General features: G+C 47.9%; 1 protein-coding gene across 5 annotated transcripts in view; it reads right to left on the bottom strand.

Annotated features, from left to right (window-relative positions):
• Positions 1 to 14,396, bottom strand: part of PPFIA1 (PTPRF interacting protein alpha 1) — a 111,767-nt gene that overhangs the window by 38,471 nt on the left and 58,900 nt on the right. For 3 of the 5 annotated variants that reach the window (XM_073217276.1, XM_073217277.1, XM_073217279.1), the window contains exons 3-13: positions 10,367 to 10,468; positions 9,848 to 10,012; positions 9,326 to 9,400; positions 8,862 to 8,963; positions 8,416 to 8,637; positions 6,599 to 6,745; positions 5,089 to 5,223; positions 4,074 to 4,148; positions 3,622 to 3,705; positions 1,503 to 1,634; positions 101 to 163 (exon numbers count right to left, since the gene is read on the bottom strand). In XM_073217276.1, coding sequence (XP_073073377.1) covers positions 101 to 163; positions 1,503 to 1,634; positions 3,622 to 3,705; positions 4,074 to 4,148; positions 5,089 to 5,223; positions 6,599 to 6,745; positions 8,416 to 8,637; positions 8,862 to 8,963; positions 9,326 to 9,400; positions 9,848 to 10,012; positions 10,367 to 10,468 — 1,302 coding nt within the window. The remainder of the gene's footprint in view (positions 1 to 100; positions 164 to 1,502; positions 1,635 to 3,621; positions 3,706 to 4,073; positions 4,149 to 5,088; positions 5,224 to 6,598; positions 6,746 to 8,415; positions 8,638 to 8,861; positions 8,964 to 9,325; positions 9,401 to 9,847; positions 10,013 to 10,366; positions 10,469 to 14,396) is intronic. The other 2 variants (XM_073217278.1, XM_073217280.1) reach the window with 1 other exon arrangement.

Below are 14,396 nucleotides of genomic sequence, written 5' to 3'. Positions count from 1 at the left end.
AGTTTAACAACCTCTGCCAAACATCTGTAGTAATTATAACAATCTACTTGGCTCATTTCAATTCTTAATGGATTTCTAAACAATTCGGACATTTAAATACCTTGTCGTGTTGTGTTTCTTCTAACTGCTTTTTTGCATTTTCAACTTCTCGTAATAGGGAATTCTGAAAAAAGATACACAAAGTACGTTAGTGTTGATTCTTGAAAATACTCCACGTCACATAGTACGGCTATATTCCAGTTTAGAATAAAGTGCTGGAGGAGAGGAATGGGCCATATGGACACACTGAGCAGCACCAGATTCCCAGAGTGAGACGCTGACAGTGAGGCCACCGCAAGAGCCTTCAAGGAATCTGCCCATGGCTCACTCCTTCACTGACCCATTTTCTAAATGTAAGCACGTCAAGCTCCTGGTGTAAATTTAATCTGTTAACCTGGTTTATACTAGCTTATGGATTTTGTAATTCACCAGTCACCTGGGAAACCTGACGTAAGTTTCAAACATATAATTCAATTCTAAGACAAAAATATTCCGAACGTAAGGTTGCCCACCGGTCAAGGAAGAAGAAGTGAGGCGACTTGCCTATGTGGTCGTTAGTGATGCATCTCAGAATGGGTTTTGTATAAAATGAATGTGTCGTATTTGGATGAAACATTATAGTAGTGATCGTTGGTCTCTCTCGAATGAGCAGGATCCTAGGGGCCAGTCTCAGGGGAGGTTCTGGGCCTCAGCTCTGGGGATAGTGGTGCAGTCGGGACAAGTTTCACCGAATCTGAACCTAGCGATTGGGCTCTAGGGTCCTCCCCACTCCAGTTACAGCAGGAGAGCTCCTATGATGGGACTCTGACAGTCCAGGTTTAGACTTTTTCCAAACCAAAAGAAAAGAGAGAAAGCAGGAGCTGGAGGTATGAGAATGTTTACTTCTGGTTGATTAATCCTTTACATTATTCATACTCCTACACTGCTATGTTAATAAATGAGACAAAAATTAACTTGTGATGCAAAAGCAACAAAGGGGTGAGGGTCGGGCCTAGAGAAGACCCTAGTGCAGGGTTGGCAACCCAGGGCCTATCAACCAAGTCTTGCCCAATGCCTGTTCCTATAAATAAAGTTTTATTGGCACATAACTGCACCCATTCATTTACATATTATCTATGGCTGCTTTCATGCTAGTTACTGATTAGCATGAAGTTATTTTGCTCAATTACTCATAATTTGGAAAAGCCTAAAATATTTACTATCTGGCCCTTTACAGAGACAGTTCACCAACTCCTAGAGAGTGAGAATAAACAATATGCCACACACACAAGCTGGGCAAGGCCAGGACACTGACGAGGTAACTCAGTAAGCGGACAACACTTCGCATCTTCTGCACATTAAAGAATAATTTCTACTTCCTGTAATGGGTGTTAACCACCGGTTTGCATATTCCTCGGGAGCAAAGCCTGGATGGTCTCTTTGTGGAGGGTGGGAGCCCTTCGGTGACGCTGCCGACGTCCCACCTTATCTTCCAGGGCAGCCATTCTCTCTTTAAGATGAAGCTGAAGCCTCTCATTAGATTCTGAAAGAAGTTTATCAACAGTGTCTGATAAACGTTTATTATGCTCTTCATTCATTTTTTCTCTCTGCCTTGCCTAAAATAAAAAAAAAAAAACTTATAAACTTCAAGTAAAAGTTGAAGTTATTTATCATTATCTAAAAAGTGCCAAGGACCCACGGTGAGTGAGCACATGCTCTCCCCTCCCGGGTTGCTCCTCCCAGCACCGCGAGTGGGTGTCTGCAGGTCACCAGACCGATGTACAGGCACCGACAAACGAGGGACTCGTGCTCCAGGGGTCCCACCGCTTCTGTGAGACAAAGCACCCGTGGGCCCCCGGAGTGTCACCAGTCTATCAGCTGCCAGACGGACTGAGGAGCCAGATTCACATAAAGGAAAGAGCATGTTTTCAAGGGGATCGGCTTATCTACACACTGGTGGAGGAAATGCCCTGTGTATAAATTAACAGAAGCTTGGGTCTGGATTCAGGGGGAGAAAATGAACTCAATTTATGAAGCAAAAGGTAAAACACTCCATTTTGGAAAAAGCCAGTGGAGGCAGACTTTCACCTGTTTTTCTTTATACTCCTACATCACTCAACTTACTTGCAATGAAAATCTGTATTCAAAAATTACAAATAATTCTTGAGTAATTTAAAAATGTAATAACAAAGTTGCTAACTCTGTGTTTTATAAAACTACCATCAATTTCAAGGTTTAAAAAGCTTGTTTTGCATATCCTGAATGAATGCAAAAGGTAGGCAGAGGGAGCAGGCAGCGCTAAGTGGCAGCACAAGCCCGGCCAGGCCACCTGAGCACATGGCCTGAGCTGGCCGGCAGCGTGCGGGGCTGCTCCCAGGCAGGGGGCGGGGACCACGGGGGCTGTGGGGTGCGTTCCAGCCCTGTTGACAGGCAGGGGCAGTGAACCCACGGGAGGGACAGGGCCAGGCGTCCACCCCTCTGTGCCTCGATCCGTTCCCTCATCTCCAGCATCTCCCCTTCCTCATGAGGTCATTTTCAGAAGTAAATGAAAAACACTCAGAATCACGCAGCACAGCAAACGTCTCTGCTTGGAAGAGACCCAACACACCACAAAGCACCAGCATTTGAGTATTTCTGAAGCAAAACAACTAAAGGTTTACTTGGAATTGCCACAGTTACAAATAGTATCCCTACCTCAACACCTGTCCTTCAAACTCTACAAAGCAGTTCTGAAAGTACCAAGGTGTGTCCCTAACAGGTGGGCACGTGTGCCCCTGTGCGTGCTGGGGAGCAGGGCAAAGCCTAACATGCAATCTCTGGGTGGGAGGCAGATCCTTGCTTCCTGGAATTTGTGTCTGACACTCCGCCACCCATGGCCAAGAATATAGGTTTCTGGTGAAAACAATCTGACGGCCCTGAACGCCCAAAAGCTGGGTGCCAGCAGCCTGGGCCTGCCACTCGGTCTGTTTCCTGGATGTTCCATACTGACATATGACCGACTCCTTCCAGGGAGAATTCTTGGGATTCAGCTGGCATGAGCGCCCACAGCCATACACCCTTACTGCTCCTTTTATCACAGCCCAGCTATGGCTTCCCTCTTGCTCAGGAGTGTCCATCCCTACAGATGCCTTCATAATGGAGTAATAATTCAGTACTCTGGGGCAGTTAGGCCCGTGACCTGAATCTGGGACTTCAGTGCCATATCCTAAAGCAAGCAGACTGGTCTCTAGGACAACATGCCTTCCTCTACACCTCAGGGGCCCCAGCCCAGGACTCACATCTGTCTGAGGAGCACCTGCAGGTCCCACTGGCACCCGGAGCAGTTCCCAACAGGCTGCTCAGAGTAGCAGGCAGACTTCCTGGACACAGGGACCCCATCTACCTACTGTGGCACTGTCTACGAGCACCAGCTTCTTGCCCTGGGACCAACGCTGACATAACTGTGTGGCAGATACACCGATCGGCAGACAGCTTGCAGATGGGGCCACTAACTCAGTACACGTGACAGGCATCAAGAGGGGGCTGGCATCCAAGCTGGGAGAACAGACCGGTGAGGCCCCCTTCCCGCTGCCCTGGCCGGGACTCAACCTCCCAGACACGCACCCGCTGCAGCTCTTGATTCTTCTCCTCCAACTGCGCCTCCATCTGGCGGAGCCTCTCCTCGATGTTGCCGTGTCTCTCTTCGGCCTGTCAGCGAGAAGAGCGTAAGTTCCGCTCCGCACCCTCTTTAGGACAATGTGCTGGGCGCTACCGAGGAGCAGCAAGCAGACATGCTCTGCATGGACTCTCCCCGACCAGGGGAGGTGGGATGCACTCCTTACACCTACTGACACATTCCATGTGGCTTCAGGGGTTAAACCCGGAAGCAGTTCAGCCTCACACTGGTGACCGGGGCATGGCTGGGGCTGGCAGCTGACTTTGTGAGGGAAAACGTGCTCCCCCCCAGCCTCCGTGGGTCGTGTCTTCCGCCCATCCTCACCCTCGGGGTGCTTTTGGTCAGTCAGCATGGGACGCAGGAAGCAGCAAGCACAGTAAGAGCAATGTACCCATTCTACCTTCCTAAGCTGGGAAGTAAGTCCCAACAGCTTAGCTTCCTTAGCAGCAGAGCTTCCAGAAGACAAGAGGTCAGACTACAAGGCCGACCAGGGACAGGAGAGATGACAAGGGAGAGAAGAAACCGAGACTTCAAACACAGATCACAGAGGAAGAGGCAGTCCGGTCCCTGCTGTCAGCAGTCAGCCTGCCCTAAGGGGGTCTGTGAGCGCCTGACAGCAGCTGAGCGGCCCCGCGCTGGCTTCTGCGGTGGCGCCCGGGCCTGCCCCGCCCCCTCCTCCCGGGCCCCTGGCCGCGGCTCCCTGGGCCTTAGCCGGGCAGAACACAAGTCCTGACAGATGCTCCAGCCCAGGCTCCCTCAGCCTGGGACACATCTCTGCCTGGCTGATGCTCCTGGTGCGGCACAGCTAAGCCTCCCGAGGCCCAGGAAGACCGGGCCGTCTGGTGCACGATGTGCTTCCTCTCCCCGGGTGGCCCACCCATCTCAGCACCTCTTACATCATTTTGGAGCCGCTGCCTCCCCTGCTGGCTTCCCCTGTGGGTGGGGAGGACGGAGGGCAGGGGCTGTCTCTTACACATACCTAGCCAATATTTGGTGAGCAAATGAACGAGTTACTTAAAAATTTATTTATTACAAATTCATTCTGATTGTCTTTAAAGGGGACGGGGCACTCATGTTTCTGGTGAAACATCTAGCCTTCTTTAACACAGAGCTTCTCCCCTATGCTTTGAGTTGCTGACCTCAATAGCTCTGAGAAGCGGGGGCTCTGCAGCCAAGCACAGGGGGGCCAAATGCACACATCTGACAAAACTGCAGGGAAACTGATCAGGGGTGTCGAGAAAGGGGAAAAGGTCTGAATTTAAAAACCGCCCCAATCCAAGGCAAAACAGCACTAGGAACAAATCGGAGCTATTCTGTGGGTTTAGGTACACCGGCTCAAGGACAGGCTCCAGAAACAAACCCCCATCAAAGCCAAAGTCCCGCCACGCGACCCCACGGGGCAGCCAGGGTGCCACCTTGGAGAGCGCAGCCACCCGCTGGGCCAGCTCGGCCTCCACCTCGGGCAGCGTCTCCGCCTTCCTCAACGTCTGCTGCAGCTTCTGCTCTGCCAGCTCCAGGCGCTCCTGCAACTGGCGGTTTTTATCCTCGGTCTAGGAAACGAGAGCAAAGCATCAAAAGGTATGCAGCCGTTCTATTTTTAATGAATGGTGATAAAACTGAAATGCAGACGTGGGCTGAGTTGGTTCCGATGGAGGCACCACTGCCCTGGCAGCTGCTTTGGAGTAAGACGCCGCTCTCGGCAGAGGGGCACACCTGCTTTCTGGGCTTGGCTTCAACACACAAAACACCTTCTGCCAAAGTATTTGCTTCGCCTAAATATCTTCAAAGAAGTCTTTTTTTTTTTTTTTTAAATCTAACAAAATTTCCTACCCATTAAAGAAAACCCGTTTTCTGTAGGAGCTTGCTCCTTCTTACTGACAGGTAAGTTCAGTAAGTAACCCTTTAAAAAGGACTCAGCCTCATTATCTGCAGGTGAACCACCGACAGGGGATCCCAGGGTCGCGGAAGCCCGACCACGGCTGCTGGCGCCTCTGAAAGGAATGCCCAAGATGACACCCCATGAAGAGCTAGTCATGTTTGTAAATGTACAATTATATTTTAAAAAATCCTCTTACTCTAAAAAAGAAACAAAAAAAACCTTCAATGTAGAAAATTTAGACAGGAGATTAAAAAAAAAAAGAAAATTTAAAATCATCTATAAATTCAGGTTCCTGAGAGGTTAACACCTGTTTGTTTATGTTTTCTCCTTTTTCCGTGTGCATGTATCTCTACGTATATGTACACACAAGATGCTTAAAACCCTCAGTAAACACATCACACTGTACGTTTTGTGATCAGCCTTTTAAAGTCATTATTCTGAACATTTTATGTGGTCTTACATAGCATTCCACAACATCATTTTTAATGGTTTTGTAACATTTTATTTTTTATTTTTATTTTGGGTCTAATTATATAGTTCATAATATACCAAACAAGCTCATTTCATTTTCAGGAAGCTGGCCTTGGTTTTTCTGTTTTAACCCTTGATTAACTGAGACTATACAGAAATAAGGAGGAGCACGGCCTGCCCAAGCAGAGGAGGCGTGCACCCCTCTAACAGACTGCGTCTCTCAGCCTGCCGCCTACTGCACTGGTCACAGCCACCACGAGCAGTGGCCCCGACGCTCTTCGCCACTCTCTCCTCCTTTGGTGGCAATGCTAACAAGCGACAGATTACGTTCAATTAAAACAAAACAAAACAAAACCGAAGAACAAGTCAAGGAGTGTAGTGCCATAAAATGGTTAAAGCATATCCTAAATAATTAAAAGTTGTGAGCTGAAGTAACCCATATTTTTTAACATGATATTCTCTGATCACAAAAATGTTGTTTTGGGACTTGATTTCCAACATGACACAGGAAAAAGGTCCTTAACTTCATCAGTAATGAATCAATAAATTAATAAAAATCTAGTAACAGCCACTACCTGTCGGTGCATAGAATCCTTATTTGCAATTTCATTTTCAAGTTTATCGTTGAGGTCATGCACAGAAGTGGCTTCACGCTGTGCCGCGAGGTAGCGCTTCTCGAGGGTAGTGATTCTCTCTTCCATGTCTTCCTTCTGGGCCACGGCCTGCGTTAGGTATTTTGGAGGGAAAAAGGTAGCACAATAACATTTAAGAGAGAAAAGACTGGACTAAGTCCTAATTGTCAAATCAAATGTAAAATAACTTGTCCTCAAAACTAAATTGAGAGCCAATTTTCTCTTATGTGAATACAAATGTACCGGCTTCAAAGATCATAAATATTCACCTACATGATTAGCAAAGACTCATCTGTCTTAACATTATGTCTGGCCACTCAGCCTACCAAGCTTATCTCTGCATATTACCAAAAAAAGAAAAGCAAATGTAACAAAATATTCCAACATTGTGAGAACTCCAGGAGGTGAGGGTGCCTGCAGTGAAGACCCCACTCCTGTGCCTCACGACACAGGCGGGCCCTCCACAGGACAGGGAGCACCTCCGAGCAGTGGTGGGGGTGAGCCCAAGGATCCTTTTCTTGGGTTAAAAGCTGGGTGCAAGTCATCCAGTTACCACAAAATTAAGGTAATAATATCAACAAATGGAAACAGAAGTTACAGTTTAATACACTTGGAAGTAAACTTGTAAACCTGATTCTGTAGCAAAATTAAATTGCACCATATCAAACACTGAAACCAGGATCAGAACTTTCTGCTAATGCACTTTCTGCCCCCACCCTAAAAATTTACTTCAGGTGCTTTCCTGTTTAAGTAACTAATGTTAATAAACTCTTAATATTAAAAGTGACAAGTCTTTAAAAGAGAATTTCAAAATTCTCCACATATTAAACACTGCCACATAATTTACTACTGCCAAGGAATAATATAACTAAACAGGTTCTATAATATGCAAATATCTTTTTTCACTTTAAATTCTTACATAAAATTACACTAAGCTACTAAACAAAGTAAATCTATTCTGCGTACACTTTCAAGGGTCTTCTTGGGAGGCTCTCTCTGAGACTGTCTCATGGAGGTGGGTGGGTGGTTTGTTTACAAAGGACAGGTTATAGCAACAGGATAGAACACCAGAAAGAATGTATCCAGCCCTCATTTGTTTTCATGGTGGCGATTAGTTTCTCATAAATCACCGTATATGCCGCAATGCATGCCAGAAATGCCTATATTTCTATGCGTTTTTACAGATGAGCCAAGTGTGAGCAAATCATTCCACTGTTATCACTTGTCTGGCCACCGACACTTGGTGTCAGGTAACCCTTCAAGGAGGTCAAGAACCTACGAGTCAGCCTTCCCGCTCCCCGAGTTGGTACACCGTGCACGCATCACTGTGAATGAACGAGCAGCACAACAGGGACCGACGTCTACTTGTTTACGTGTGTCAGAAGGAAATTCGAGCAGAAGGGAGGATAAACTCAGACAACGCAGAATCAGCAGAAACGAGTCCACACACAAGGGTGCTTTGCGGCTGCCTGGCAGCGTGGGGCGGGGGCCAGCACCAATGTCCCTCTGCCACTGTTGGCCAACAGACGGCTGCACCAGGTCTCCCTAGCCTGGGAAGACCTCAGGGAGGGGAGGCTGCGGCCCAGAGGCGGGGGGGCAGCTCGGCACTGTCTCGGTGTTCTGTTTTATGAACTGCTGTTATCCATACAGTGACCCTAAGGTCTCACGTATTGGGGGAGCAAGGGGCAATGATCAAAACAACCAAACCAAGACACCCAGATGCTCAACTTGGCGACAGTGCCGCAGTGAGCGCCACTCACCTCCCGGACGTCTCGCTGCAACTTTGTGTTCACCTCCTCAGACTTGATGAGGTCTTTCCTGGCCGTGTCCAGGTCCTCCTCCAGCTCCGTCACGTGACTGCCGAGGGCAGCCAGGCGCTCCTTCATCTGGCTCTGCTCTCGGGACTGCTTGTCTATGACTTCCTGGAGCTCCATTACTTTGGCAAGGTCTTCCTCGTGGCTTGAAGAGCCGTCCGATGATCTCTGGAGGGGGAAAAATCCTTGAATAGCCTCATTTGGTGAGCTGGAAAACAAAGTGCTTTCTGGAAATCAGTAAAGTCACGACTGACTTATGCGGTCTGCTGGCTCGCCCAACTTCCACTACCGCTCCCTGGCTAAGCCACGCTTCAGCGGCGCTTTCCAACGGCCCCGCACACGGCCTGCGGACATGAAATCGGAAAGAGACACAAGAAGGCCTGAGGACTTGCCTGTCCGTTCGTGCTTGGCGAGTTTTCTTGCTCGTGGTTTATGTCAAGCACCCCATCTGTTAGTGTTTTTTTCTGGTTATTCTGTTCTTTAAGAATCATTAGCTAAAACCAAAAAAATTAAATATGAGAGTAAAGAAATAAGATAGCAAAACTCCTTTTGGAAAAACACAACTATAAACACTGCATAAGAAAACATATGGTATATATATTCAGATGTACGTACCAGGTTATCAAAAACAGAATTAATGACCTAGTGGACAAACAGATGCTTAAGAGATTCTGCAACTCTGAAATAAGTCTAGTTTACTAAGCACTGAAATGACACCCAGGTGGGCTGGTCCTCAATCAGAAAGATAAATAGCGTCTGATACCCACTATGCAGTCTTCACACTTTTTTTTTTTCAATTAAGGGATAAAAATTTAAAAGCCTCCACTCAAATCCTATGATGAATTACCAAGCTTACCTCTTTGTGTGTGGCACCCAATTCCTCTTCTAACAAACTGCACCTTTCAAGTGCTACTCGTAACCGCTCTCTTACCTGAAACAGAAGGGCCACATGGGTGTGTGTGTGTTCGTGTGTGTGTGTGTGTGTGTGTGTGTATACTTAACTCTCAATGTATAGTTATCTTAATGTACAGTTGGTATAACATAACAGATTCCTTTAAAGTCTTTTATTGATCTTAATGTCAAGAAAACTTGCTTGTTAATAGCTTTAAATTTCAAGTTTGACAAAAATTCCCCCTAAATAAACTATATTACCCAATTCTTGATAGCAAATTGATATATAGTATATAATAAATCTGACATTTATGCCAACTAATATACTTTTTAACCATACAGAACTGCTTTCTTAACAGAGAACATGTGTTTACAAGAATTCAAGAAACTTTAAAGTAAACCAAAGTTACAACAGACACACATGATGCCCACCTGCCCACGAATACAGCGTGTGTACACATCAAGAACTGCTATGTGGCTGCAGTACCTTTTCATCCAGAGCTTTGTGGTGCTCAAATAGTGATTTTAGTGCTTTTAGGACTTCAACTTCACTGGACACGCCTGCTGGAGACTGTGCCTGCCTCTTCACCACAGTCATCCTGAGAGACCTCTCGTGCCTGGACACAAGGCATTCCAAATGTTCTAGCAGCAGCTGGGAAAAAAGGCCAAAATAAAAACATTTAAAGGGCACTTTCAATTTCATGTTTGAATTTGAGGCAAATAACTCCTTTCACTCTCATGCTAAATAAAGGAAGTCTGAATCCCTTCCACCCAGTCTTCCAGTCAGAGAAAGGCCACTAATGTATTAAAATATCATTAATTCTCATAAATCCCAAGCTAGGCATGAGAATGCCAAACAGATCAATCAGTCAACTCAGTGGGAAAATGTTGAAAAGGTGTTTAAAACCAGAAAGACTGGATCATCTTTTGAGTTTAAAGACAGCAACAACTGATCCGTATGGTGACCCAGAGCAAATGTGGAAACAGCATGAATCCACCTACTAACCCTCGTGTTGTTTCTTTCCGCTTTTAGTTCAGCAATTTCTTCTTCTCTTTCAAGGAGCTGTTCCCTGCACACATTGAGTTCTTTAGTAAGTGCTGCAAACTCCTAGAAAAGAGTGGAAAAAAGATGGGGGCAGGGGGCCCTTTAGAGAAAGACTCCCACCAAGCCTCTCCAGGCCTCGCGCAAAGGCAGCCCAGATCGTCAGCTGCTCCCAGGCAGAAGGCAGGGGTCCATGGGGGCTGCGAGGTGCGTTCAAGCCCTGCTGCCACCTGGCTGGCCCAAGACCATGCCAACCATCCTAACTCAGACCACCTGTCCTCCCTCCACCCCTGAACCAGCCTGGCACCGGCCAAGAGGAAGAAGAGGGGGACCCAAGCCTGCCTTCTCAAGATCCAGAGAGGTCCCAGGTGTTTTCCTGAACATGGATCCCGACACCCGACACCGGACACCCAAATGGATAAAGACTTTTTAAAGTGACTTGCAGACATGTGACCTTGAACCACCATGGAGAGACAGCCTCTTCTCCTGTCTACGGCAGTCTTCCTCCGGGGACAACCGCAGGGTTGTGGAGCACCACCAGGAGATAGGCTGATGGCCCCCGAAGCCAGTCTGCTAGCCTGAAAACTGCTCAAAGTCAACTGTAAAAAAATTGACTTTTCAAAAACACTGGTAAGCCTTCTGAGGAAAGGGAGAGTTTAAGACTCATTTCTTTAGCCAAGCAGAAAAGTTCCTCAAGGACAGCCCTGAGAAGAGAGATGCCAGGGGCCTGCTTTGGCTTAGCTCGCGGACCGCAGTGCTGAGCGCCCTCACGTGGACGCGACAGGCAAGCCGGGGCAGAAGAAACGGACTCACATTGTCCCGTCCCTTTACCAGTGGAACAAAACAACTCTGAAATGATTAAAGTCATCTGCCAACTGTCAACATTCTCTGTATTTTAAGAATTTTCTCTTCAAAGGACAAAGGAGGAGATAAAAGTTCACTGAGCAATCTGACATTCAAAACTGAAAAAGTTGGTCAGGTGATCTAGAAAATCAATTAACTAACCAGAGCATACTTACAGTTCATTCCTAAATTAACCCTTTGCAACTCAAAGTCACCTTTACCACAGAACTTACATTACTCGCTAGAATGTGACTTCACAAGGCGAGCCCACAAAAACCTTTTTGAGACACGATGCAGATCTGAAATACTTGCCCGTGGGGGATGAGAAGCAGCAAGCAGTATTATTTCAACCAACAATGGAAAAGAGTCAAATTAAAGTATTTTTTCCTGAATGCAGTTATTTCCGGGAGAGCAAACTGAAGAGGCAGATAATTTACGGAGATCTTGAAGGATAGTAGTAAACATTTTCATGGATATAGTAAGTTAATGGTCATTTAAATTTATCTAATTTCTCTTCTAAACCAGTATTTCTTCAAGAATCCACGACTGCGGGTGAGCAACTCCCAGCTTGAGGAGCTCCAGGAAAACTGGGGTAATTATATACAAAAGCCACACCCATTCAAAGCCTCTGAAAGCGTCCCGAGGGTAAACAACAAATGAGGAGACATCTCTTCAAGAACATCTATGGAGACTGAGTAAGAAAGGCAACACCATGATATCTGAACCAAGACTGCTCCCCATCACCCGACTTCCAGCTCAGGAAGGTGGGGGGTCACTCCTGAGGCTATAGCCAAAGAACACGGGGATCCCTCACCCCCCAGAACAAGACCACAAGCCCCTCCCTCCTTCAGCGCCCCCCAAGGGCTTTCTTCCTGGGAGCAGCAGAACACCAGTGTTTCTCGCCCCTCCCCGGCTGCCTGCCTGGCGCAAAGGCCACATCCTGGGCAAGGGTGGGAGAGGCGGGGTCCCCGGTGCTACTCACCCCACTCAGGGATTGGGGGCTCTCACCCTGGCAGAGAATGCTGGATTCGGAGGCCCTGCTCTGGGGAAGCACGTCCAAGCGCGCAGGTCCCTGAGCAGGGATGCCACTCAGAGAGGCTTGCCACTGTCACTACCTGAGGGCCAAAGATGCGGGTCAGAGACTCTCCCTTGGAGGGCGGAGGGGTCAAGGGGCAGAACAGGCAGCAGAGATGGCCCCTGAAACTCCTCAAGGAAGTTCAGACCTGAGGGCGCCCTGGAGAGCAGGGCAGGCTGTGGGGAATGGGAGGACATTCACGGGTTTAATGAGGACACGGCCTGGACTGTAGGCTGGCCGGGTCCGCAGGGGACAACTGGAGAGCAAGGTGGCTGAGAAGAACCCTTCCGGGTCAGCACAGACATGAACACTGCCCTCAGCTGCACTTCCTAGTAAGGAGCCAGGGTTGGGTTGAGGAATTCTGATTTTAGAGGAATTTATGGAGCGGGGTTGCAGACAGCTGGCTGGCAGTCAGAGGGGTCTAACGGCTGGGAGTGGCCCCCCCACTGCCCAGGGTGGGTGAGCCAGCCTGAAGCTGTGCCCGTGAAGAGCGAGATCAAAGGGTGAGGAGGGGAGAGGACGGACTTCTCTGAGGTCACCCAGCCATCTGCTTAAGTATTGATACACATATTTTGCCACACTTTACACACATACTGCTCTCCGGAGACACGGCCGCTCCTGAGCATGTGGCTGAAGAACATGACAACAGCTCTTCACTTCAGTGCAGACGTGCAAGCCCAGAAATCCCAGAAACTCACGGGAGTAACCCAGACGTGCTTAAAGCTTGACAAAGATTCTGCCCGTGCCGGGCTGCCTCAGAGGACTCGCAGGCGGCAGCCAGAAGTGGGCTCTGAAGCCGGGAGGCAGGGCAGGAGAGCCGAGCGGACAGACTCCTCTGCACGTTCTCCGGCCACAGTCACTTTCCTTCCTGAGTTTCAGATTTCTTTCGTATGTGCCAATATTATATTGAACTCTACAACTTACATCTCCTCTGGCTAATAACTTTACTTAAATAACTGTCAGATCATCTAATGCCTCCATTAATGAGAGATTCTCATCCAATTATTGTGATCTTGTATCAGAAAATATTCCTCCTGTTGCAGGTGAAAAGAAAACCTGACTCAAACACATCTAAGTCACGAGGCAGTTATTACTCACATGCCAGTCAAGTCAAAGGGGCGGCTGGGTCCCAACGTGCCTCAACTCAGGGCCCTGATTACCTGACCACACTCTCCCCCTTGTGCTGCGATCTGGGTCAGTGTCATGAAGAAACTGCCAATTCACAAATTCCATCTTCGGTTATGTCTGGTCCGAAGTTTATCATTCTAACCACACCTCTTTCATTTACTAGATTTCAAATTATTCTTTTGTCAGGCCCTTCCAATATGGTTTAATTTCTGTTTTTGTTTTATAATGTTTCTTCTCATGGATGTTGATTTAGCTTTTTAAGCATCTCAAACACACTCCGCTTCACAGCTCCACCAGCCTCCCCACGGATTTCAGAAGGAGTGAACGTCTTGTCCTGCAGGCGCCGTCTCGGGGCGATGTCCCGGCATGAGGCGCCTCTGCGTTGCGGGATCTGGGTTCTGCCTGTCTTGAGCAGGAGGCCATGCGACGTCAGTGGAGCTTCCTCCCTGCCTAATGTCCTGTGGTGGCCCCTCTAAGCCCCCAAGCAGAGTTTCCATGGTGACTTAGGGCTCTGGCCACCTGGTTCCTACACTACAGACAGTGCAGACCCGGTGAGAGCCATGAGACGGTGCGGCCCATCCAAGGTACTGCCCCCGCCCTCCCCACAAAGCTCTAATGTATAGGGATAGTGGCCTTAGGTGGGGAAACCTCCTCTAACCCCAGCTTCAAAAAGTGAGTCTGACTTTAGTCCTAATTCCAGCACACACTTTAGGTCCTGTCGCCTACCTTGCAGAGGCCAAGTTTCCCATTCCATTGCCTGCTTGGAGCTTAGAGCTTAGCGGCCCAGGGGATCTAGTCGACTCATGCTTATCACACTGGGTTTCTATTCTGTTTCTGCACCGAAGGGTATTTTTTTCTTTTGGGGGCCTGGCTGTATTTTCTGGTTTATATGTTTCTCTGCTTAAATTTTACCTTTTCACTGCTGTTTACACAAAAGTATGTCACAAG

Source organism: Manis javanica, chromosome 11, assembly GCF_040802235.1.
Source record: "Manis javanica isolate MJ-LG chromosome 11, MJ_LKY, whole genome shotgun sequence".
Classification (NCBI taxonomy): domain Eukaryota; kingdom Metazoa; phylum Chordata; class Mammalia; order Pholidota; family Manidae; genus Manis; species Manis javanica.
The sequence above is the reverse complement of the archived record's forward strand: the minus strand, read 5'-3'. Positions and strand labels throughout refer to the sequence as shown.